Consider the following 27,574-nt stretch of genomic DNA (forward strand, 5'->3'; position numbering starts at 1 on the left):
AATCTAAAAAATGGACAGCAAACTTAATCTCTTGCCAGGATCTAAGGGTATGTTAAAGAATACGAACATACATTTATTTGATAATACTTCTTATTAGTGTAGATGGAGTCTGGAGTCTAGTCCAAATAATTATATCGTCTGGCAAGGCTATTTTTCTTTTCTTTCTGGGACGCCTTAATTAGTCCAAATAATTATGACGTCTGGCAAGGCTATTTTTTTTCTTTCTGGGACGCAATAGCCTTGCCAGACGTCATAATTTTTTATACTATCTGGAGTCCTGTCTGGACGTCAAAATAAGGTGTAAATTAAATAAATGATTCATTTGATAAGTGACCTGCAAAGAAGTTTAAATGGTAAATAGAAGTAAAAATATATTTTGTAAATGACGGATAGCGTTTATTCCAACCCAAAACATCCCTTTTAAAACAAGTAGGAAAATGCGTTGCATTCCTGTCGCTTCTCTCTTCGAGAGAATCTCTTAACTGTGATAGTCGACTTTGGTATATTTTTACCCCCTTAATTATTGCATGTATTGATAGGATTTCAAACTCCTGTCAATAACGGTGTATAAATATGTCAAACTCAACTATTACAGTAGAGCTTCTTTCGAAGAGAGAAGCGACAGCAATGCCACATATATTCCAACCAAAAGGGATGTTTTGGATAGGAATAGTTTTAATTTAACTAGCCACTAAAACTACTTTGCGGATCACTAATCATTCATCTTGGCAGCTTCTGTTTATTCCATGCAATGTGAAACAAGCAACAGGGTGTATAAGTTTCGTGGAACAACATGGACCCGTACTCAGGGTTGATAATTTTGGATAATCATTAATTCCTTTGCGTCATAATTGTATATTGTTACATTACTCATAAGTCAGTTTGTTAGTAATTAATCGGTTCCTTACCCAACCTTGCATTCCGACAATTGGTTTCCAATCTAACAATATTTTATTTATATTTTTGTTATATTTCCATGCATTTATGCCATGTTAACCTTAATTGACATTTTTATGACCGCACCTTGGCAGAGGGGGCATTAAGTTTCACACTTCAGTCTTGTCCATCTGTTACGTCTGTATGTATGTATGTATGTCCGTCTGTCCATACTTCCATATCTTCCAAAGCTGGTTTCTGTTCTCTAACTTTAGTTCACCTCAACCAAATGCTTTGAAACTTCTACCCAATGCGTATTACCACATAACATAGATCTAGTTTGTAAATGGGTTATGCGTCACTTTTACTGTTTGAAGCTGTGCCCCTTAAATGTAAACATCAAATTGCTGATTTTTTTGTTTCTGTTCTCTTACTTTAGTTAACCTCAACAAAATGTTTTGAAACTTATACACAATGCATATAACAACAAATCGACAGAATGAGTTCGAAAATGGATAGCAACACTTTTACTGTTCTTGAGTTATGTTCCTTTATTACTTTATATCATATTTGCAAGTGGGGCATCATCATCCTATGGGCACATTCTCTATTAATTTCCTCATAAGCTACTGTCAAATTCACTGTTGATTCATTTTGTAACCAAGGAGTCGCCATGTTGACTTGTTGATGATCAGATAATGTGCAAATAATGCAATAGAATAGAATAAAGGAACACACCCGTACGAAATTATAAGGCGTATTACGCCTGGAAATAAGACGTAAACCAGGTGTAAGTGGTCATGGTGGTAGTTATGTGTCTAGATCCAGGCTTAAGGGAGCAGGAAATGTAAATTTGTAATCCTTACGGGTGTAGAAAAAGCAATAAACCTAGCTGGTCATGCTGGAATAAATTGAAATAAGCAAGGCATAAATTTCCTTATGGGCATAAAACTGTTGGTATGGCCATAAATAGAAAAACCCATAATGCTTTGTTTAAAGAGTCATATTTTTTTTTCTTCAAAATTTGGCTCTTTGGTTTTAGTTTGCAAGGGTTGGACTTATGGCAGCTTCATTATATTCAGGAATAATTAATTTTAGCTTGTTATTTGATTTTTGGAAGAATTCATGGAATTTGAAAAATTAAATACTGAATCAAATTGATTAATGAAAATTGTGAAATAAAAGGAAAGTAGTATACATGGTACATTGTGGTAAGTTCATTGAAGTTATAATAATGTGAGTATAACTAAGTTTTATGTTCTATCAGAAATTTTGAAATGCCAATTAAAACCTTTATCCTTGGATAATAACATTAAAATCTTTAACTTTAAGGGGTTACCCAACACTAAACACCCAAAAAAACCTGTTGTTTAAATTTTCTTGTTTTTATCCCATTGATAAACTAGGTTAAGCTAAACATTTTATAAAAATTTCGAAGGATTTGAACCATACGTTACAAAGATTTGGCAACTGGAATATGACATATTCTACATGCTAATATAAAGCATAATTTTGAGGTTTCTGAAATATGGGTATAGGGGTATATATATGTTAAAAAAAAGGAAAAATGATCCTAAATTGACAAAAGCATAGTTAATCATGTTAATAGTGAAAACTAAGGCACCAGCTCCTTTTGCTTGTAATTTTCTTGTTCTGGAAATAAATTTTTGTCTGAATTAAAAAAAGGGGGGTCTTAAATTCCGCCCGCAAAAGTGACTTTTTTGTGTCCAGTATTTGAAGACAAAATTAAAAAAAAAAATGTGTCGTTTATTTTTTTTTTAAAACTAACCATTTGTACTGATTAGTTTGTTAAATTTGTGAAATATTATAAACTTTTAACCACCAGATTTTTTAGCTCACCTGGCCTAAAGGGCCAAGTGAGCTTTTCTCATCACTTAATTGGCGTCCGTCGTCGTCGTCGTCCGTCGTCGTTAACTTTTACAAAAATCTTCTCCTCTGAAACTACCAGGCAAAACTAAACCAAACTTGGCCACAATCATCATTGGGGTATCTAGTTTAAAAAATGTGTGGCGTGACCCGGCCAACCAACCAAGATGGCCGCCATGGCTAAAAATAGAACATACGGGTAAAATGCAGTTTTTGGCTTATAACTCAAAAACCAAAGCATTTAGAGCAAATCTGACAGGGTTAAATTGTTTATCAGGTCAAGATCTATCAGATGAATAGGACAACCCGTTGTTGGGTTGCTGCCCCTGAATTGGTAATTTTAGGGAAATTTTGCTGTTTTCGGTTATTTTCTTGAATATTATTATAAATAGAGATAAACTGCAAACAGCAATAATGTTCAGCAAAGTAAGATCAACAAATAAGTCAACATAACGAAAATGGTCAGTTGAGCCCTTTAGGAGTAATTGCCCTTTATAGTCAATTTTTAACCATTTTTCGTAAATCTTAGTAATCTTTTACAAAAATCTTCTCCTCTGAAACTACCTGGCCAAATTACTCCAAACTTGGCCACAATCATCATTTGGGTATCTAGTTTAATAAATGTGTGGCGTGACCCAGCCAACCAACCAAGATGGCCGTCATGGCTAAAAATAGAACATAGGGGTAAAATGCAGTTTTTGGCTTATAACTCAAAAACCAAAGCATTTAGAGCAAATCTGACAGGGAGTAAATTTGTTAATCAGGTCAAGATCTATCTGCCTTAAATTTTCAGATGAATTGTACAAGCCCTGTTTGAGTTGCTGCCCCTGAATTGGTAATTTTAGGGAAATTTTGCTGTTTTTGGTTATTATCTTGAATATTATTATAGATAGAGATAAACTGTAAACAGCAATAATGTTCAGCAAAGTAAGATCTACAAATAAGTCAACATGACCAAAATGGTCAGTTGACCCCTTTAGGAGTTATTGTTCTTTATAGTCAATTTTTAACCATTTTACGTAAATCTTAGTAATCTTTTACAAAAATCTTTTCCTCTGAAACTACCAGGCCAAATTACACCAAACTTGGCCACAATCATCATTGGGGTATCTAGTTTGAAAACTGTGTGGCATGACCTGGCCAACCAACCAACATGGCCGCCATGGCTAAAAATGTAACATAGGGGTAAAATGCAGTTTTTGGCTTATAACTCAAAAACCAAAGCATTTAGAGCAAATCTGACAGGGGATAAAATTGTTTATCAGGTCAAGATCAATCTGCCATGAAATTTGCAGATGGATTGGACAACCTACTGTTAGATTGCTGCCCCTGAATTAGTCATTTTAAGGAAATTTTGTTGTTTTTTGTTATTATCTTGAATATTATTATAGATAGAGATAAACTGTAAACAGCAACAATGTACAGCAAAGTAATTAAGACCTAAAAATAAGTTAACATGACCAAAATGGTCAATTGACCCCATAAGGAGTTATTGTCCTTTATACATTGTTATAGTGCATTTTAAACAATTTTCATAAACTTTGTAAATTTTAACTAACATTTTCGACTGAAACTTTTAGGCCAAGTTCAATATAGATAGAAATAATTGTAAGCAGCAAGAATGTTCAGTAAAGTAAGATGTACAAACACATCACCATCACCAAAACACAATTTTGTCATGAATTCAAATGCGTCCTTTGTTTAATATTCACATAGACCAAGGTGAGCGACACAGGCTCTTTGGAGCCTCTAGTTTCAATTTTATTTTTTTATAATACCACCACCCTCAATAAATAAGAGCAATTTCATTCTGATAGAATATTTGGGGCATAGTTTTCGTCTTTTTACCTAGGGCTTAGATATTTTGTATGTTGATGTATCATCTGATAGAGTGTCACATTTCATGATGACTTCATGTGACCTTGTACTTTGACCTCAAGGTCAAATAAATGTATTTTTTGATGGAATTAAAAAGACAAGGCCATATGCGTTTTTTTGTCTTTTGACATAGGTCTTGCATCTTTTGTATGAGGATGTATAATAATGAGATGGAGTGTCCTATATTGTGATGATCTTCATGTGAGCTTATATTTGACCTCAAGGTCAATTTTACTTTTAAATATAAACACTTTACCATGCCTTGTTGTCATTTGACCTTGGCTTTAGATCTTTGGTATGTAGATGAATCATCATCAGATAATGTGTGTTGCACCATGATGAGCTTCATGTGTTCTCAATTTTACCATAAAGTCAACTTTACGTAGTTTTATTGGCATGAAAATGACCGAGCCATAACTTTTGACCTTGACCTTACATCTTTGGTAAATCAGATGGGTTATCATGAAGTGGTGTGTTCCTTGCAAATTTGACCATAATGAGACTTTAAATTTTGGTTCTTATCTTTTTTAGTAGCTTCAGAGAAATAGTTTTTGGCATATCTATATGATAGGGTATAATATCCAACCACTAGTAATAAGAATGTTTGACTTTGGCCTTCATTTTTTCTGCAGACGAAAAATGGCAAATTCTTTATTATTCAGTGTCAACTGAACTGGGACAATAACTCAAAATATAAAATTATAATGCAGGGAATCATTTTTTTGTATAACTTTGTTCTATGTACACCATTATTGCATTCATACCACCTTCGAAGTTTCATTTAATTCTGTTTTGCCACTTTTAAGAAGTTGAACTAACAAGAAAAGGACAGACAAACTGACAGACTGAAAAATCTTATCCCTGGCAAATTCATTGTGTTGGGAGAATAATAAAACAAGTATAGGGTAGACACAGTCAGGTTATAAGAAAACGCAGACATATATTTATTTTTTGGCCATACAATATTCATTCTTCAGGCTGAAAGTAGTCCTGAATGCATTTCACACTTTTTGGTGGTATCTTATAGTCCTGTAAGACAAATTTCAATCCATTTACATCTCGTACAGATGCCAGTTTGAGGTGTTTCAACGATATACCATCTTTTGCTAGTTGCATGCAAACTGGCCTTGAAACAATTTTACTACTTAGTATGTCAGAGTAGGAGTCCATGCAATTGTGGTATGAAATGGTAAATACATCATCAGATTTCACTAGTAAAGCAAGTTTAACCCACCACTTTTATTCCCCATTAAAAGTGTCCTGTACCAAGTCAGGAAGATGGTCATTGTTATAATATTGTTCGTTTCTCTTTGTGTTGCATTTTAACGTTGAGTCGTTTGTGTTTTCTCTTATTTTTGAGATATTGAGATAAGACGTGGCACGGTACTTGTCTATCCCAAATTCATGTATTTGGTTTTCATGTTACATTTGTTATTCTCGTTGTGTTTTGTCTGATGATTGGTCTGTTTCTGTGTGTGTTGCGTTTCGGTGTTGTGTCGTTGTTCTCCTCTTATATTTAATGCGTTTCGCTCGGTTTTGGTTTGTTACCCTGATTTTGTTTTTTGTCCATGGATTTATGAGTTTTGAACAGCGGTTTACTACTGTTGCCTTTTTTTACTGTCATATAATGTTTTTAATGAATCCATATCCTCTATTGCATTGTGGGCGAGGTAATTTTCTCCTACAAACTGTTGGACAAGAGTCTGCTGCTTATAATTTTCTACATCATGTTTGGGAATATACTTTCTAGCCACTTTCATTGTGTCAATAAAACCTTTCACTGTTTCAGCAAATGTCGAAAACAAATTATAGTCTTTCAATTTGTTAACAATTACAGGAATGTCAAAGTTACAAATGTTATGACCTAATATTATTGGCTGATTCTGTTCCTTTAAAAATTGTTTGAAATCCAGTAGAGCTTTATGAATTGACACCGGTTCAACTATTTGGCCTCGAACGTACATTTTATTCGTTCCGTGGCTGTAAGTAATACCAATTATCTTACTGGCCTCAATCTGTATGTCCACTCTTGGAACAACATACCTATTAAAATTATTTGAATATGACTTAGCTGCTATTTGAATGATGTCGCTTCCCTTCCCAAGCCGGTTGTTTCCAAATAAAAAAAAACTTTGCATTCAGTGCCATCGAGATTGAAAGGAAGAGGAATTTCTGTGGTAAGCTCAGGGTCCTGCTGTTGATCAAACTCCATTTGAGATCCATAGGTTTTACCCTCTCTTACAAGATGTTTACGTTCATTTGTATTACGGTTCCTTTTCTTTTGTAAACGGTTGACTTTGTATTCCTTTGAATTTTTCTTTTCTTTCCTTTTTTCCATTTTTTTATCTCTTACAGCCGAAATTGCCATTGTAAATTCCCCTGGAGAGAGGTTTGCTGCTTCATTGATCTAAAAAAAATTGCAACATAAACAAAATATAATACACAGATCTTCTTTAAGGATGTATTCTACTGACTTTTCAGTCTCGTTCAGTCTCGTTGAAATCTCGTTCTTAAATTATTTCCAAAACATATGATAGAAGTGGAAAATATCAATGAACTTTAAAAATATTATAATCAAACATAACTCTGTGAAAAAATTGTGTATTTACCATGAGCGGTTTTTGAATAATCCAGTTTTCAAATTTTACGACCATTCAAGTCAGTATTTTTATTCAAAATTTTGAGAAAATGGATGAGGGATACAAAAAATGATTTTACAAGAATAATATACATCCCATCTCATTTTGGTCTTTTCTAATTTCTTAGATATGTATTTTTTCAATCATTTATAACAAAAAAGTTGAATTAATATGCATTTTGTTCTTTAAAATGAGTAAAATCATAAAAATACAAAATTGGCAGTATGGTAAATTTTACACAAAAAAAGCATCAAAATATGATAAAACTTTCTTATATTAACACCTACCTATTGTTTTTGTAAGTTAAATTTATTCAGATTGGTCCACTTCATCTTAATGGAAAGTATGAAAAAAAGTTTAATTGTGGAACTGTGATTTTTTTCACGATAATAGCCCAAAAATAGGTAAAAATCGATGAAAAGTGAGAAAATCATCAAAATTAGGCATTTTCAAAGGGCCGTAGCAAAAAAAGAAGCACACCACCATATGATTTTTTCTTTACCAATTGTTTTGTTACAGTCTTATAAACCTAAAAATCAGGTTAAGAAAAAAAGTTTAATTCTAGAAATTTTTGGCTCCTCAGAGGTGTACATCCTTAAAACAACTTACATGACATAACTAGTTAAAATGCTACTTTTATTTCAAGAAAAATTAATTGTCATAATTCTAATTTAAACTTCAACTTATTTGAGCCAGTGTCTGTCTAAAATGTATTTATTTATATATTAGCTTCTTAAATGGTTAATATTCATGATATTTCAAGGTTTTTGTCAAACGATGAGAGATAAAAGCAACAGTTCAGAAGTCTTACATAATTAGAACCTTCAATATATATATGCAACTCCAATATATACAAATATCTTACCTCATATGTACACAATGTCATAATTTAATACACAATGTATATATATACAGTCCTGGCAATTACTGAAAACTGTGATATTACATTAAAATGTAATAATACATTTGTAAATCTGTAATATTACTTTTTTCTGTAATACAACATTTTTTAAAAGGAAGTAAGAGTTATCTCCCATCCGGTACTACAAATAATTACATTAATTTTATTGCAGAAAACCATTGTCTTGTGGTTTATTTTCTGTCTTTCAAAGACTAAAAGTGTTAAGAGTAAAATTAAGAAATTTTATCAAATTGAATTTATTATGTTCATTGTTTACTTGACAATGAAAGATTGAATTAATTTATAATACATGTATATATATATAGAAAACACACATGTTTGTACACATGGACAAATAGATTAAAAAAATGTCACTGATTTATTCCAAATGGATAAAAAAGAAATTACAAATGTTAACCAACAAAAAATTTATTTAGGTTAAGCCGGACGCAGTTTTTCTTCTCTTTCTATACATAGACTGACGCACATATTTTAAATCATTCTTTTCTAAATTTTCTTCTTCAATTTTGAAGATCTCTGAATTTATTATTTTTGAAGGTCGCTCTAAAAATATATTGGTTGCTTTTCTTATGCTTGCAGATCTCAAAATTTTACGTTCTAATTTCTGAAGACTGATTTAATTATATTTCTTTTTACAAATGAAAATGTGGTATTGTTTACTGCCAAAATTTGCTATGAAATTTTCATAAAGCGAAAATGTATTTTATACTCGTGAAAGTTAACTGTACTTGTCTGCTTGTATTATAATTTTAAGAAACATTGTTTTATAGTCTCTCAAAACTCTTTATAGAGTGACTCATGTTGTTAAGCTGTATATTTTATATGTAATAAGTGGTGAGACTTTCATAAAGTATTTGTCTTGTCTTGTCTTGTTTTGTCTTCATATAGATAAACATGAACAGGTATGCTATAGGTAAAAAGTATTAACAGGTAAATGTGGCGCAATTTCATTTGTTGGCGCAATTAATACCATTAAAATAAAAGACAGTGGCGCAATTAATACCTTTTCAAAACTGCAATTGGCGCAAATTAATTCTACCCGATATACGGATGATAGATTTATTTATTGCCTATTACTTTTACAATACATAAAGTGATTCTGTAAATTATGTCAATGAATTAACAAGATCTTTTATAAAAATGAATATAAATATGAATATATATAAAAGCTATTCAAGTAAGGCCTATAATTTACTTGATTAATTTCTAATAATCATCTGTAATTAATTAACAATTTAGATTAGTTCACTTTTTTATCATCAGGAATTGACTTGAAAAATTTTAAAACTTTTAATTTAATAAAACAAACATGATTGTTTAGTAATTTATTCCCCATGCATCAATCATTATATGTCTATTTTAGTCATTTGAATTTTTATTAAAAGTGAATATATATTTTTTCAATCAAGAAATAATTCAAATTCAATATAAAAAAAACTTTTTTTTAATTTGTTTACATCGAAAAAAAGTACATTTTCACTGCCCTATTTTGAGAAATTTTGCCCCAAAACAACTTATTTAGATTTTTTTGTTGACACTTTAAAGTTCTTTAGTATATATCTGTTGGTCTAAATTTTATGTTTAACAATGATAGTTGGTAGCATTTTGTAGAATTTTTTATTTGCATTGTAATTGTTTTTAGCTCACCTGGCCCGAAGGGCCAAGTGAGCTTTTCCCATCACTTTGCGTCCGTTGTCGTCCGTTGTCTGGCGTCGTCTGTTAACTTTTACAAAAATCTTCTCCTCTGAAACTACTGGGCCAAATTAATCCAAACTTGGCCACAATCATCTTTGGGGTATCTAGTTCAAAAATGTGTCCAGTGACTCGGCCATCCATCCAAGATGGCCGCCATGGCTAAAAATAGAACATAGTGGTAAAATGCGGTTTTTGGCTTATAACTCAAAAACCAAAGCATTTAAAGCAAATCTGACATGGGGTAAAATTGTTTATCAGGTCAAGATCTATCTGCTCTGAATTTTCAGATGAATCAGACAACCTGTTGCTGGGTTGCTGCCCCTGAATTGTTAATTTTAAGGAAATTTTGCAGTTTTTGGTTATTATCTTGAATAATAGATAGAGATAAACTGTAAACAGCAATAATGTTCAGCAAAGTAAGATCTACAAATAAGTCAACATGATCAAAATTGTTAGAGTACCCCTTAAGGAGTTATTGTCCTTTATAGTCAATATTGAACAACTTTTCGTCATTTTTGTAACTTGTACAAAAATCTTCTTTTCCAAAACTATGAGCCAAATTAAACCAAACTTGGCCACAATCATTACAAGGGTATCTATTTAAAAAAAGTTTCTAATGACCCCACCTCAACCAACCAAGATGACCGACATCAGTAATTACAGTAACAGGTGAGCGACACAGGCTCTTGAGAGCCTCTAGTTCTAAAATTTTAGTATTCTTTTTAAAAAATCTTCTTCTCTGGAACTACTGGGCCAAATTTAATCAAACTTTACCACAATCATCATTGGGTTATATAGTTCAAAAAGTGAGCCTGATGACCCCGCCTACCAACCAAGATAACCACCATGGCTAAAAAGAGTACATAGGGGTGAAATGTAGATTTTGGATTATATCTCTGAAACTAAAGCATTTAGAGCAAATCTGATAGAGATTAAATTGTTTATTAGATCAAGATTTATCTGCCCTGAAATTTTCAGACAAATCAGACAACCTCTTGTTGGGTTGCTGCCCCAAATTAATAATTTTAAATAAAATTTTGCAGTTTTTATACGACCGCAAAAATTTAAAATTTATTGGTCGTATATTGGTATCATTTGGCTTCGTCGTCGTCTGCGTCATCGTCGTCTCAAGACGTTTGCTTTTCGCACCGTAACTTAAGTATAAGTAAATAGAAATGTATGAAATTTAAACACAAAGTTTATGACCACAAAAGGAAGGTTGGGATTGATTTAGGGAGTTTTGGTCCCAACATCTTAGGAACTAGGGGCCAAAAAGGGCCCAAATAAGCTTGTTCTTAGTTTTCACACTAGAACAAAATGTATAACATTGTATATTAACTTTAGTTTTTAAGTAAATAGAAATCTATGAAATTTTGACCCAAGGTTTATGACCACAAAAGGAAGGTTGGGATTGATTTTGGAAGTTTTGGTTCCAACAGTTACGGAAAAAGGGGCCAAAAAAGGACCCTTTAAGCATTATTCTTTGTTTTCTCACAATAACTTTATTATAAGTAAATAGAAACACAAGGTTTATGACCACAAAAGGAAGGTTGAGATTTATTTTGGGAGTTGAGGTCCCAACAGTTTAAGAAAAAGTGGCCCAAATAATAGATATTAGAAAGACAGTTGTCAATTGGTTCAAATCAATATTTTCACTAGGCTCAAACGGTTCTTTCTGTAAAAATTGTGTCTCAAAGATCATCTTTAACTACCTGAACTAATAATTTATTACTGTTGAAATGTTTCCTTGTGACAACTGAATTATGTTCCTATCTAAGTTTTGATTTAAAAAAAACACATGCATTGCAGTCTATAATTAACTAGTATGTATGTGATGCACATGATGTATAAAGACATAATACAGCCTTCAACAACGAGCAAAGTCCATACTGCTTAGTAAGCTAAAGTAAGTTTTACAAGCTATATAAATGGCATCCAAATATAAAACAATGCAACAAGAAAACATTGGCCTGATGTACAAAACAAATATGATATATACAGCAACAAATTACAACCACTGAATTACAGGCAACTAACTTGGGACATATGCAGGCACAGAGTTGTCTCATGTGAAATCATTCTATATATCTTTTTATTGGGTAAAGATTGCATGAAATGCAATCAATACCAATATATGTTACTAACTTGATATCTAAATCTTGCAAGGCTTAGACACTACCTTAATTTTTGAGGCACAAAATATAGTGTATTGATCAAACAATTTTTACATCCTATCCATGAACATTTCCAGAAATTTATCATTGTAATATACAATATATATGCTTAGATATTCAAGTCACGAAATGAGGTTACACTGTTCAAGAAAATTACATAACTTTTTTGTGAATTAATGGATGGAGAGTTGTCTCATTGGCATTCATACCACATCTTCCTATATCTATTCATTAGACAGATACTGAGCACAGAAAAAATTACACAAACACAAAAGACACACAGTTACTAAATTTTAGTTCAAAGCCAGTAAAAAATAATGCAAATATCTAAGATTTATCATGCTTATGTTGTTGAAATAACTATGTAAACTTTGCAATTTTATATTATAAAGATGACCTATTTTTTTTCAGAATTTGATACATGCATTTGTTATGACATGAAAAAATGGTAGAAAACATTCTATTGGTTTTTGTATTGATGACTTTCATTCCATTTTGGTCAGAAGCTAAAGGTATGTTTTGAAAGTATTCACTGTGATTTTTATTCACTAGATACCTGTTTTTCTGGATATGAACGCTGGTATGCAGACATTTGGCAAAATCATGAATATCAAACATCCACAAATCTACATTTCTTTCTCAATCCACGAATATTGGTACCCACAAATTTATATAAATGAATCCATGGCACAGTATATGTATGACACGGTTATATATAATTGAATTCAGTGGAACCTTTTGTTTAATGTTTTATAAAATCCCGTGCCAGCCAGATATATTATTTAAATAAGCTATCTATTTACACTGATTTACAGCTTGAAAGTATACCAATGCAGCTTTATTATGCTACCAGCTTTTTATCAAACTTTTTGTATAAATGTTAGTGTTGTCAACGGTTAACCGGTGAAACTCACCCCAGTGTTAGAACAAAGGAGCTGGGATGTAAACCTACATCTAAGGCTTAGACTTACTTTAAACAAAATGCTAACTAAAAAATTGTGAAATTCTTACCAATGTGAATATACTCAATGTATACGTATTAGTACAAGTAACATGATAAAAGAAACATTAATTAGCAAACAAAGTCATTGTCTGCGTCAGTTTTGTCGTCTGCGTCGTCGTTTGAAAAACGCATTTAATTTTCAGACAATAACTTAAGTTTGAGTGAATGGACCTCTTTAAATTTTTACCAGAAGATTCAATACCACTAAAGAAAGGTTGGGATTGATTTTGGGGGTTATGGTCCCATCAGTTTAGGGATTACGGGCCAAAAAAGGGCACATATATGCATTATAATTTTGTAGTTTTCAGACAATAACTTGTTTTTCAGACAATAACTTGTTTTACTGTTCTTTGGTATATTTCAGTTGTTTAATAGTAACTTGTGTACGTCTGTGGTATATTTAGAGTTTTCTGTGGAGTTTGGTAAAATGAAGATCTGCGCTATCTGATCTCAATTAGGAGCCAAGTCGGCACTGTGTGAAAGCCGCATTAGTCTCAGCAGTATAGAAATGCAACGTTTTTGTAAATGTTACAAGTGTGGTTAGAGATTAAATGAATTGTTTCACGACAAAAATCATCTAAAAATCGTTTACTGGGTTCACATTTTCGCCTTAAGACCTTTGTGCAACTTAATAATCCGGTATGCTCAATTACCTCATGTAAATCAGGTATCAAATTGTTCCAACCATGGCATTAAGAAGTATGGAAAGCATGAATAGTAGATCTTTGATTGAGGATCAACCATGATTTGGTAAAAAAAATTCACCAAAATATGTATTGCGAGTTTGGCAGTACAGTTTCATGATAACCTTTCTGTGATGGTTTTACCATCTGTTACACTAATATTTTTATACTATTCTGTCTTAAAGGGTATCACCAAACCAGTATCTAGCAATTTGGTGTTGATATGAATTAATAATTATACAGCAATTTTTATAAATTTAACTGTTTGCAAAAGAATGAATTTTTCGAAATACCAAGTATTTTCATATCCCTGCAGGTATAAATAACCTAAGCTGTATTTTGCACAACTTTTTGGAATTTTGGGTCATCAGTGCTCTTCAACTGTTCACTTGTTTGGTTTTCTCATTATTTCGATCTGAGCGACAATGATGAGTCTTATGTAGACGAAACAAGCATTTAGCTTATTAAATTATAAGCCTGGTATTCTATATGCATTTTCTACAAATGAGAACATATAAAGCAGGGATTTGTTTGTGAAGCAAATGCTTGAGATTTCAATGGCAAAACTTGTAAAGATAATTGAGAAAAAACAAAAGATCAAGGGAAAATGACATGAATTTGCTGGAGTCTCATGCTACTGACAGCACTGGTAAAGTCTATATGTTGTAACTGCAAAATTGAACAGTAATCATTTTGATTATTATTTCAGTTGAATGGGAGGTAGAGAAAACAATATCAGAATATGGTCAAGATTTGGAACTGTTTTGTACGGCTGATGATTATGAATTGTCATCACAAAAGAGTAAAAGATGGTATAAGGGATCTAAACAGAAGTTGCTTACATTCAATGATGGATCAGAAAATATTACAAAGTACAAGGCTTCCATTGAAAGTAATGGATTCAGGTTGCTCATCAAAAACTTGACAAAAAATGATGTGAATATAACATATATGTGTAGTTATTCTTTTAGCAAATCTGAAAATTTGCTACTGCTGGTTAAAGATGTTTTTAAAAATGGTATGTATTAAAATCAATCTTTGGGTAATACAAGTAATATTAACAGATTTAAAGTGGACAAAACTGACACTTACATTGCAAAGAAACAAAAAGACAACAGCAGTTATAAAAAAAACTACATTGAAAATTGAATGAGAAACACAAACATCACCTCAATATCATGTGCTCCATATAGCTAAGCATATCCTGCCTAATTAGATATGCTGCTCAAGGTAAATTGATGAGCTGAGAGTAAAATATATATCCAAAATGCTGTACAGTATGTTTTTTTAAAACTTTCACTATTGTCCTTCGATCTTCACATTAAATGTATATAATGTATACATATTTTCTTCATTTTCAACAACTTACCTATTCCGATAAGTAACAATGTGTTATTCAAATTCTTTAATCCTCTGTCTTTTCATTTTCTTTCAAGTTTCAGTTCATATATTAATATAGAACCATATGACAGGTTTATATACATGTGAGTTCATTTATTTTTTTTAGATTTACCTGAACATAAAGGGGAGCTTCAAGAAAGGGATGGTAAAATTGCTGTAATGTAAGATTCTGATATTTAAGGACATCTGCATGGTTAATAGTATTTCATTCAAGTAAACAAAACAAAAAACCTCTTTATACATGTATATATATATATAGACTTAATTTACATTGATATTTAAACAAGAAAATGAAGTACAACATATATAATAATATACCTACACTCAGAGAGAGGGTATTCCTATTCATATTTTGTCTTCAGTCTCAAGTAATGAACTAGCCTAACTTCTCTATGAGGGACGAAGCTAACATGTAACATCTCTGTTTAAAGAAACAAACTATAACCACCAGACCATAGCTGGCCAGTGATGTTGACACAAGTATATAAGCACCTGTTCCATAAAAACGTCATTATCTTTCTAGAGGATGTGCAGTGAACACAACATTTCACTTGAATTCTTTTTATTTTATTGTTCATATAAGATTTAGGGGAAAGTTACTTAACTTACATTTATCTTGTCTACGATGTAAGACAAGTGCTAAATTAATGTTAATCAGACATAATAATTTCTTGTTGGACAAGGGTTGATGGAAATGAATTAGAAATTGTTCTGTTATTAATATTACTCTTACTGTTGGATTGTTTTCTGTGATATACATTTTATGTGGCTCGGTACTTATACATCCTATCAATATGTTTGTATTATCTTTCATTTTTTCCTGGGGTATTTTGTAAATGCAACTTTTTGTGAAATGGATGAACCATTTGTGGATTCTTATAAATTCTTTAGAACTTTTGGACTATTATTAATCTCGGACTGTTTCTTAAATTAATCTTACATACTTTTGATGTTTTAACCCTAGCTGTATGCTAACATTGCCCACGTGAAAATTTAAAATTGTTTGTATATACATTGAACTGCAAAAATATGTGACGTATATATTTTCTGATGTCAGACACAGCAATGAATGTGTTTTTAATTTGATAGATGCTTTTGTGTTCTGTTAAATTGTTTCTTTTAAAATTGTAACACTATGATGACTGCTTTGCACATATTTTGACTATTTTATTTGTCTGTTTAGTTTACACAACATTGTATATGTTCAGGACCATATGAGTATTTGTACCATACGCGCATGGTCATGACCATATTAGTATACTCAAATGGTCCGACCATATCGGTCGGACCATATGAGTATAATACTCGTTTGGTTATTAACAGGCTGTACCATATAAGTATTTAGACCATTCAGGTATTTTTTCAAATTACATTATAAACGTTTCAATAATACAAAAACTTTATCTAAAAAACAATGATGGTTTCATGACAGTTTGTTAATTTTATAATTAAAAAATTACGTAAAAATTAAATATTGATGACATTATAAGTTAGTTTTCATCACTAGTTACATTCTTGCATGTAGACTTGGTTTGACATTTACTGCCACACGGTATCATGGCTTTTTTGCATTTGCAAGACTTGGTAGTGATCGATCCTTTTCAGTTGCACCTTTTGTTTGCAAGTGAAAAGCTAGCCTTTTTGCAGCTGCCTACAGTGATATCGAGGTATTTGGTCATTCTGATCTCTACAGTGTTTTTAGAAGCTCTTACTAGATCAGATAAATAAAAAAAAAGTCAAATATCGCAAAATGACTGCAATACACCATATGAAAATTAAGTTACTTTCTAGTAACTTCTTGTGTAACAGTTCATTAAGAACTTTTGGAATTTAATAATTTAGGTCGACATATCACCATTTATCAATAAAAACAAATCGGCAATGGTCATCGGTAATGGTCATTGGTAATGACCATCGGTATAAAATGTGTTTATTATAGTCTTGACAAGTAAGTAAATATAAACATTGTGAAGCTTCTAATGTTTTTTTATCTAATCTTTTTATCATAATATTATAATAGAATTACCTATATGATAGCGTCTTTTTAGTGAAAGGTCATACCCAATGAAGAGTTTAGAAGTATTAAAAGTAAGCTGTAACAACATGCGTTTGGTCGGACCACATGAGTTTATATCCATATGGTCATGACCATACACGTATGGTCCAAATACTCGTATGGTCCAGATCATAAATATAATGGTATTTGAAGACACTGTCATACAAAGTGAGAGGTTTAGCACTATAAAACCAGGTTTAATCCACTATTTTCTACAGTTGAAAATGCTTGTACCAAGTCAGGAATATCACAGTTGTTGTCCATTCATTTTTTATGTATTTTGTCATTTGATTTTGCCATGATTAGGGACTTTCTGATTTGATTTTCCTCTGAGTTCAGTTTTTTTGTGATTTTACTTTTTTCTATTGAAGACATTATGACAACAGCTTAGTCTGGAAATGTGCTAAAACTTTTATTCTATTACATGGAAGTGAATAATATCAGTAATTTTGGAAGTTGTAATTACTTGATGATCTTTTGATTTTTTATGCTTTATTAAATATGGCATTTGGTCCGAGACCACAATTGTCATCCCTTAATTTTTGTTGTTCTCGAATATAGTCCCTAGTGTTGACAGTGGGTTACCTGTCATTAATTGTTATGCCCCTTCCAATTTTATTTCTCCATGTTTAATGCCTGAAATTGCAAGATTTGGGGTGAAATTACACTGTAAAAAAATTTGTGTCCAGAATTTTAAAGGAAAGTATTGATTGGTTTGGTACAGCTGAAAAAGGTTAGAAATTAGCACTCCGGAAGCTGTCAAAAGATTTCAAGACGCCCTAAACATAAAATTGTCCAAATTTTGAGTTAGAGCAGATAAAGTTTTCTATAATTTTGATATGATTTGTCCCAAAAGTAGTACAACACACTTAAAAAATTTCATTGAGAAAGCGCACATGTTTTTTTTTAAATTTTCATTTATGTTCTTAAATAAGATGCACTACAAAATAATTGTGGTCTTGGACCATTTGTGTAAAAGTTTGTTTTTAATTTGTGTCTTCACTTTAAACAAGCTTATTTATTACTTGAGACCAAAGGCGAAATATGAATAAGAATGATCCTTTATCCAAGCATATCTTGGATCATCAGGATGAAGGTCATTCTTAGAATATGAGACCGAGGCTCAAACGTCTGAATAATAGTCAACGATTTTTCCCACGAGGGCGCTGGATCGTTACAAGTAACGATACATGTACACAATAAAATAAATTATATAAACGCCTAAAAAGTGTACATAACAACACCAATAACACAAAAAGGAACTATAAATGTAATTATTTATAAATATTTCGGATAACAGATATCCTTCGTCAGTCAGATTCTGATGTTAAATGAATCATCTTTAAGTCTTCTTAGATTAAACTTTTACTAAATCTTGAAATTTATACAATAAAAAAGGCAAACCGAACATCAGTTAAGACGCTTGCACCATTCCAAAAATATGTTGAATATGAAATAGGTTATATGACTAACTACATCAGAGAGTTCAAATAAATGTTTTAAATAAAAATAATAATGTGCTATATGAACTAGCACAATTCTAAAGCTTTTACAGTGTCGCTAATTATGATGTTACAAGAAAGATTGTGTCAATAAGAATTCCAAATAAACAGCATTGCACGGTCTTATTTCTAAATAAACAGCACTGATTGGTCTAAATTTCAAAATATTTCAGATTTGACAACTGTAGTGTAGTTACATTAGAGTCTGCGATGTTTAAAACAAACGGCCGTTTAAAAATAATAACAAATTTTGACTAAAGTAAAATAGTTGGACGTGGCTTGGTACTTATACATCCCTCAAAAAATTAAGCAATTTAGATTGTTATATTCAACAGATATATTTTAGAGATGAGTAAGGTAAAGAAATAAAAACGGAGACTGTAATAATAAGTAATATAACCCAGATGTGAAGCACTGCATGGTGTCGAATTACATCTTTTCATTTATCCCATTTGGTGCCAAAGTTGTTAATTTTCTCATCCAAAATCTTTCTCGAGTAAGTCTATCCTCCCTAGACCAAGCAGAGTTGTGGTCAATGATAGTAATGGTCAGTCGATTGAGATCTGCCTTAGTGTGGCCCGGGGATCTCTATATATATATATACAGCTTATATTTTCTGAAATAGAAGATAGTTCCAAAGGACACATATTGGCATATGTATATTTATCATTAATCTTTGTTGTTGTTTAAACCAGATGCAATTTAGTAAACAGCCACAATCTGATATGCAGAACTGCACATTCATGTATGTTAAAGTAAAAAGGTCATTGATATGGTATAAAAGCCAATAGGACAAGTCTGCTCCAGAGACTAAAAGACGTAGACTTAGTAAGCAACTATATAGCTATAAGACACAGCAAATCTTGATACCAAAATAGACATGGGTTTTCAAATCTATTGAATGTCTCATGTCGTGCTGGATTTAGGGATTTGACTCTGTAATTGTTTATGTTTATTGCTTAGTTTAAACCTTTGTTTTTCAGACTTGGCATAGTTATATTTATTGTTATCATGGTTATATTGATAATTGTATTTGTAATATTGTACAAAAGAGGTCGACTTGGGATGGTAACTAAAATTTGTTTCAATAGAGACCCTCAGAATGCCCCAGGTAAGTTTGTTTGAGGATTTTTGGTACCATATAAAGCACTGAAGCATGGAAACTTTTGAAATTCCTCTTTTATTCACAATATTACCAATCAGATTACAACGGTTTTTTTTAAGTGAAAAGATAGATGTGGTTTAATCAACATGATCAAATAAATAAATTTGGTGTATTTACTGTCTTCTGATTGGTTAAAATTATTAGTTTTATTTTCAATGTTGTCAATTTTTATGGCGACACGCCCACTCTGACGTTGTGTATTCATACGCCAACATGTGTGTACGTTGTTATTGTTAATATAAATAATATAAAAAGTTCTTTGAGCTTTATTATTGATGAAAATTTATTTATAATGAATGGCAATAATTAATTTTGATTTTATTGAACCATAAAACTAATTTTTGACTCTTCACATGTTACATAATCCGCTTTGCGGATTATTCAATGTGAAGAGTCAAAAATTAGTTTTATGGTTCAATAAAATCAAAATAGATAATAGCCATTCATTAAATATAATGCAATCAAAACCCTATGATACTGGCTTGATTTCTAATAATACCAAGGTTTATCACCACTTTTGAGATACACAAAATATAATACATTGATCATAACATTCTAAACATCCTATACATGATCATTATTGGAACATGAAGCACTTAATTTTCCTATACTGCTGACCAGGAAAAAAATGAAAAGTTTTTTATGGTTTTGAACTTTTTACATATGAATGATAACCAATTGCTATTAACATGATTAAGGAGTATTGTGGGTACAAAAATTTAAGCAAAAATTTAAACATTTGTTTTTTTCATTAGACATTTTATTTATTACACTATTAGTTATTACTTCATGCTAGTATGATACAAAAATTAACCAAAAAAAAAATAGATTCAGTTTAACCCCAGATGACTTAAAATGTTTATATAATTGAAAAGTTCCAAATTATCTCCCTTTGGTGCAAAAATGCTAGTTTTTGGCATTAGAATTGAAATATCTTTTTTTTAATCATCATCTTCAGTGTACTTCAAACTTGGGGATTCCATTGTTTTCATTTTTTTCCATCAAAATAATAGCTGACACAATTGTTTGTCTGTTTATGAATATGCAATTAATTTATTGTTTCTTGTAGCTGATACAGTTACATTTACTGATTATGTATATTAACGGCTTTAAAACTAGGATTTGTTTGCTGGGTATATCTCTGAATGTTGTGTATTCAATTTTTTACAGTAAAAATCAATGTTACATTTATCATATGTCCATGAATAATTGTTTATAAAACTTATAATGTAAACATACACCTTTACCCCTCTTTCTAAGCCAAAATTCATGTAAATAAAGCTGATGGGTTGTTTTATAATTCAAGTACAGCAAACAAACATGTGGTGTTTCATTGATGTTTGTTTACTTAAAATGCACATGTGTGTTACTACATACATAGAAATAACAACTTTGTTATTATTTCAAGCTACCAAGCCACAACTCCATTATGTTATGGTGCCTGGAAACAATGAACCGGTTATGTTCATTGTTGAGGTTTAAAAAGTGCCAACAGCCTCATTATATGGACTCTGGTGGATAGTTATCAGACTGATACATGTCCTTTCATATTTTTTTTTTTATCTGTTCATTGGTCCATCAAATATATTTCTCTGAAACAGTAAACTCAGGCAAATTGGATACCCAAAATGTCGGCAAAAATATCTCACTCCCTAATACTTATAATAAGACGATAAATGTAGATTCATTGAATATTCTGAAATAACGAGTAGACCTATAAATACAAAAGTGTGTGGTATTTCAGATCCATATGGTGAGGTACAATATGATGCTGTACCACCTAATGAGACAAATGGTAATGACAATCAACCAACAAATATAGGTAAGTTTCCCTGTTAAAAGTATCTTAATTCTTGATTCCTCATATCTAAGAAACTGTTCAGTTTAAGATCCAATATGCCGAATTTTATTATACCCCCGCTTTAAAAAGGGGGGGTATACTGTTTTACCTCTGTCTGTCCTTCAGTCAGTCCGTCCGTCCCATGAATATTTTTCGTCGCATTTTTCTCAGCAACTAAAATACAAGGATTTCTGAAATTTGGTTTCAGGGTTTATCTAAGTCAGCTATACCGTGTGATGCGTTTTCAGATTGATAACTTGACAACTTCCTGTTTACCGAACACTTGTATGATTTTACACATGATAGCCAAGTTCAAAATTTTCGTCACATTTTTCTCAGGAACTACATTACAAGGATTTCTGAAATTTGGTTTCGGAATTCATATAAGTCAGCTATACCGTGTGATGCGTTTTCAGATTCATCACTGGACAACTTCCTGTTTACCCAACACTTGCATATTATACACTATTAATATAATCCACTTGCATGGGGGTATCACCAGTGAGCAGTAGCTCGCAGTTTCACTTGTTTTAACAGAATAAAAAAGAAAAACAGAGGATATAAAGTATCAATCCAATGACATCAAATCAGTACATGCACAGCACATTAAAGAAAAAAGGAACATGCAGTTAGTCTTTCAACTAGGAACACAAAAAACTCATCTCACTGCAAGTTTAAGGTGTAAATATCAAATACTAAGTAGAATATGTTTTTGTAATTAAGATTTGCATAGTTATATAGATTTGTATTAAAAGGGCCCAGTTTTAAACTTTTCAGTTTATATACCCCACTTATATTATGTATCTTGTTCTGTGCATTAAATCATCTTCAAACTAAGTACACATATTCATTATTATTAGTTTGAAATACCTTTGATAAATTAATATTTTTACCTAAATATCACATATGGTTTTGTTTAAAAAATTGTGTGTCTCATCAACTTGAACAAAAAATAAAGGCAGATGTATCATATGATTTCAAATAACACTATCCACTAAAGTCAAATGCATGTGACGTAAATAGCATATAGCCTTCATAAACAAATACTATAAAATAAGCTATTAAAGGTATTGTGTAATTTTGTGGTATTTCAGATCCATCTAATGGGGTACGATATCATCATGTAAAAAATGATGTACAACCTAATGAATCAAACGTTACTGACAATCTGGAGACAAATATAGCTTATAGATTTTGTCATCACCCCTCAAATGAAGGTAAGTGGTCAAGTTTTATAATCATATTAAGTTGTGGGTGTACACTCATAATTGTCCATGTCTTTGTGGATAATTGTAAACTCCTGTTCAAAAATATAATACTTAATTGATAATATGATAAATAAAATGCCTCCATAGAGTGACATAGTTTTCTTGATTTAATTCTAGGTGTTAAAAATTCTTTTTCATTAAAATCACACTGTGTTAAAGTAATGATTAGGACACTTACTGAAAAGTTACAGAATTTTTCAAACTTGGCACTGACAAATAGTTCCATGCAATTTTAAATATCAAAAGTAACAGGGAATTAATAAAATAAGTAAATTGCTAAAATAATAACAATCACTTATTTTGATATAATCCTTATATGATTTGAAACATTAGAGAGTATGTTTACATGATTATACAATTGGTCAAGAAGACTTCTGGTAGTGGCTCTTGACCTTATTTATTTTTCGATTAATGATGTGGACTGAACTACCTTTTGAAACCAATGTAACCTAAATGGCGATGTAATAACACTATGATTTCACAATATGTGGCTCAAAGTTAAAAATATTTATTTATCACTTCATATTTATTGTTTAAATAATAATATTACACACAATACATTCATTTGAACGATGATATGATATTTTTGTAGTTTACTTTTTTTTTTATCAAGTAGCTGATTAAATGCATATTATTTTTTTCTTTTTCCGCAAAAAATATTCATGTGCCAGGCCATTTCAATGACACAAATATATAATTTACATATGGTAAAGTGGGGGAATTAACTTCATAATCTCCATTTGTTTGTTTAAATTATAAGAAATAAACACATTTTTAAAGGTGTTTAAACTGAACCAAGTCACTTTGAAACATATCATAAAAGTCCTGAAGGACTTTTACTTGTTTATAAGTAAATAAGTCGGGTTTAAACATCAATAAAAACCTTTAAAAAGACTATTATTTCTGTTAAAAAAGAGAGAACCATTAAAGTTGCTTTGATTGCACTAGATTTCATAAATGATTCTTTTGAATTTTTATCTCAGTTGTTTTATCTAATATTATTACAGTACCATCTGTAGATATAGAAGCAACTGGTACATCACAAACATCTGATAAGTCTTTTCAGCCAGTAATTGCCACAAGCTTTTCAAGGATTGGTGCTTGTAAAACACCACAACCACAACAATCTGATGATGCGTATAATGAAACATCTCATGCAGCTGATACAGAGAGATCTATTGTTACCTCCCCACAGGAGGAGGTTGTTATTTCAAATAATGACTCTCAAATTTCAAATAATGACTCTCATATTTCAAATCCAACATTTCCAAATCAGGAGGAAGAAATTATTATCAGTTCAGCAAAATTCCCAGCATATTCTAAGAAAAGAGTTAGAGAACAAAGTTTTACTGAATGGTCCCTAAGGGAACCATCCAAACAAAAGATGGCCAGTGCTGGATTCTTCTATAAAGGTATAGCTATCATGATGCTTTGCTCATTTAAATGTTTTAAATGATTTAACGTTTAAGTTTATCTTGTGGATAGTTGTCTCATTTGGAAATATACCACATTTCTTTATTATTATATTTTTGACTGTCTTATGTTTATATATCCATCAAGAACCTTATACTTTTCTCTTCCATTTCAGATTTACATTTGATGACTTGTCGATTAACATTGTTTCATTCTACACAAATTATACTGTCTTATATCTGTTCTTTGAATTTTAGTGGTTTTTTAATTTTTGTTATCTTCTGCCATTATTATTGTGGATTGTGTTCAAATATTTTAACAAAAATCTTCTCTGAAACATAACAAGACATATTGCAACCACACACTTATTGAATAATACATAGGTTATGTAGTATAATTTTGAGTTTGTTTACATGTGGTACTGTTACACCACCTTATCTACTGAGGGGAGGGTAAGAATCTAACTAACATGTTTAATATAAAAAAAGAAGATGTGGTATGATTGCCAATGAGACAACTATCCACAAAAGACTAAATGACACAGACATTAACAACTATAGGTAATCGTACAGCCTTCAACAATGAGCAAAGCCCATACCGCATAGTCAGCTATAAAAGGCCCCTATAAGACAATGTAAAACAATTCAAATGAGAAAACTAATGGCCTTAGTTATTTAAAAAAAATAACGAAAAACAAATATGTAACACATAAACAAAAGAAAACAACTGAATAAACCCCATCACATTCTATATGTCATAAGTCAGGAGCTTGTAATTTAGTTGTTGTTATTGCTCTATAATTTATTTGTATTATGTTCATTGTTTTTTAATTAACATACGTCAGGCCATTGGTTTCCTAGTTTAAATGGGTTTACATTTGTCATCTTGAACCCTTTTATGTGGTAAGGGTTTTGTGTAATGTTGAAGGCTGTATGGTGACCCTAAGTTGTTAATTTCTATGTCATTTGTCTCTGTTGGAGAGTTGTATCAAAATCAATTATACAGCATCTTCTTATTTTCATATACATTTGTATATCTTTTTTTGAGTTAATGTGTTGGTATTTGATTGCTTACTTTGATTATTTCCAGGATGCAATACCTATGCACAATGCTTCTGTTGTGGATTCAATAAGAAGTGGAGAGAAAATGATGATCCTTTAAATGGCAGTTCACATAATGATAATTGTTTATATGCTCAAAAAGTAAATGTCAGTTCTGCCAAGGTATGTAAATTCATTTTAAAATATTGAAAAAAGTATTATTATGATAATTTTGCTTTTTGAGGTCATTGATTTTAGTTGTAATAGTTCAAGATTTGCAAACGGCTTAAAACTCTGTTAACCTGATTTTATATGTATTGATATGGGTTCAAAGATTTTCTAGTAAGCAGATGATAGAAACGGAAATTCCAACTTAAAGTAATAGAAAATAATTTAGACAAGTTTCAATTGTTGAAAATCAAAATGTTGCTTGACAAATGAAATGAATAAGCTGAGTATACATATGTATAATAATTAGATAATATATAAGATTAGAAAACAAGCATGTTGTCTGTCCTTTCTAAAGAAGCCCTAGTCAGTTAAAAGTAATGTTTTTAAAAAATATATCTGCTGTCTGTTGATTTAAAAAAAACAAGCATGATTTTACTGCAATAATGTAAAATATAACCCAGAAATAGGGAGTAAATGTTGAAAAATAAAAAATAAAATTAAATCATATTTTCAGGATAGTAACTCAAGAAGTCCTGCTAATGAAGAAACAAATCCCAAGTCAATGGAATAATCTCAAGTTTTAAGATGAGTTCAGAGAGATTATTGGTATGGCTACATGAAACCCAATTGACTACATCATTATATCTTACTACTGTGGATTCATCATTATTCATTGGATACCAATTTCGTTGACATGGTGTGTACAGGTGAAAGTTAAATGTTCAATGAAGAATGAATTTTTCTACAGACTTGTTTGCAGACTTTGACAAAACCATGAAATTAAACTTAACTTTTGTCCATTTAATATAGGAGAAAATTGGTACATGTACCAACAAAAATAAATGAATCCACAGTATTGATTTATGATATTCACCTCACATTGTTTTTATCAAAATTTGTTAACCTGCGTTATATAAGATCTTACTTTTGACATGATAGCAGAATTGTTAATGAGATTATAGTCACCATTACTTAATTTGGATTATAACTTGTTATTTTTAAGATAATTTGATAATGACATATATAAAAAAAATGTTTATCAATTATGAGTAGAGTCATGACAGTTGAAAATAGTCATAAAACAATTGATTACAAGAAATGCTTGCCAGGGCTTCCATGTTATTTTTTTAAGGTCATATGTGTTATGCAATTTTAAATTTGTTACTGGGTAAAAGTTGTCCAAGGCCAAATATTATGCATGAAAGGGTAAAATGATTTGATATGAAATATACAAGTTATTTAGTCAATTTCTGCAATAGGTTCAAAAAAGCATTTTAAAACATAATACTCAAAGATAGCTATTTTAGATTAGCAAAACAATTAACTTAGGTTCAATACCTATGCATTTTAGTTGAAAGTTTAACAAATAGTTGTTGTATCAAATGCCTATCAAAACTATATTCATTAAACCTCTTATGAATTAAGACAGAAGAGCTGTTAACATGATAAACGTATGGCATTACAAAATGATTAACATTAAAATACAGCTGATAAATTGAAAGAAAGTTTTAAACTCTGTAAAAGAGGTTTTGAAATTGTGATTATAAGCTAAATTGTTGATTTTTTTATGCCTTACCTAGGGCATTATGTTTTTTTGGTCTATGCATCCATTTTGTAATTTTGTTCATCGGTCTATCCCACTTTAGATTATAGTTTTTGGTCAAGGAAGTTCTTGAAGTAGTTTAAGTCCAAACAACTTGAAACCTAGTACACATGTTTCCTATAATATGATCTTTTTTAATTTGGTAATATCAATAGCAAATTAGAGTTTTGACCCCTGTTTCACAGTCAACTAAACATATAAAATGATAGTGCGAGTTATGCATCTGTATGTGTGCTATGGACACATCCTTTTTTTGTACTTTAAGTCCTTGAATGGACTAAAAATGCAGTTCCAGTAATCACAGTCTTTCAAAGGACTATAAACTTAGTTATAGAAATTTTAAGGACCTTAAATTTAG

At 31.0% G+C, this 27,574-nt stretch overlaps 2 protein-coding genes across 2 annotated transcripts; one reads left to right on the plus strand and one right to left on the minus strand.

The window, feature by feature from the left end:
- On the plus strand, window positions 1-26,978 carry LOC134722767 (uncharacterized). Its single transcript, XM_063586394.1, has 10 exons — window positions 1-47; window positions 12,483-12,583; window positions 14,467-14,775; window positions 15,265-15,319; window positions 19,700-19,827; window positions 21,626-21,703; window positions 22,816-22,938; window positions 23,997-24,401; window positions 25,492-25,625; window positions 26,128-26,978. Exons 2-10 carry the CDS (start codon window positions 12,517-12,519, stop codon window positions 26,182-26,184), a joined length of 1,356 nt encoding a protein of 451 aa, XP_063442464.1. The 5' UTR covers window positions 1-47; window positions 12,483-12,516; the 3' UTR covers window positions 26,185-26,978.
- Window positions 6,240-8,166, minus strand: LOC134722766 (uncharacterized). Its single transcript, XM_063586392.1, has 3 exons — window positions 8,146-8,166; window positions 6,849-7,048; window positions 6,240-6,684 (listed from the first exon to the last, which is right to left on the minus strand). Exons 1-3 carry the CDS (start codon window positions 8,164-8,166, stop codon window positions 6,240-6,242), a joined length of 666 nt encoding a protein of 221 aa, XP_063442462.1.
- Window positions 26,979-27,574: the final 596 nt, after the last annotated feature.

This window comes from Mytilus trossulus, chromosome 6, assembly GCF_036588685.1.
Source record: "Mytilus trossulus isolate FHL-02 chromosome 6, PNRI_Mtr1.1.1.hap1, whole genome shotgun sequence".
In the NCBI taxonomy this organism is placed as follows: domain Eukaryota; kingdom Metazoa; phylum Mollusca; class Bivalvia; order Mytilida; family Mytilidae; genus Mytilus; species Mytilus trossulus.

Excerpts from the sequence above, each read along its gene's own strand:
- LOC134722766 (XM_063586392.1), bottom strand. The coding sequence starts at position 8,166 with ATGACATTGTGTACATATGAG. Across the intron at positions 7,049-8,145 it reads TGACATTGTGTACATATGAG|ATCAATGAAGCAGCAAACCT; the intron begins GTAAGATATTTG and ends AATTTTTTTTAG. Across the intron at positions 6,685-6,848 it reads ACCTATGGATCTCAAATGGA|GTATGTTGTTCCAAGAGTGG; the intron begins GTTTGATCAACA and ends TAATTTTAATAG.
- LOC134722767 (XM_063586394.1), top strand. The coding sequence starts at position 12,517 with ATGGTAGAAAACATTCTATTGGTTTTTGTATTGATGACTTTCATTCCA. Across the intron at positions 22,939-23,996 it reads TCATCACCCCTCAAATGAAG|TACCATCTGTAGATATAGAA; the intron begins GTAAGTGGTCAA and ends ATATTATTACAG. Across the intron at positions 24,402-25,491 it reads TGCTGGATTCTTCTATAAAG|GATGCAATACCTATGCACAA; the intron begins GTATAGCTATCA and ends GATTATTTCCAG.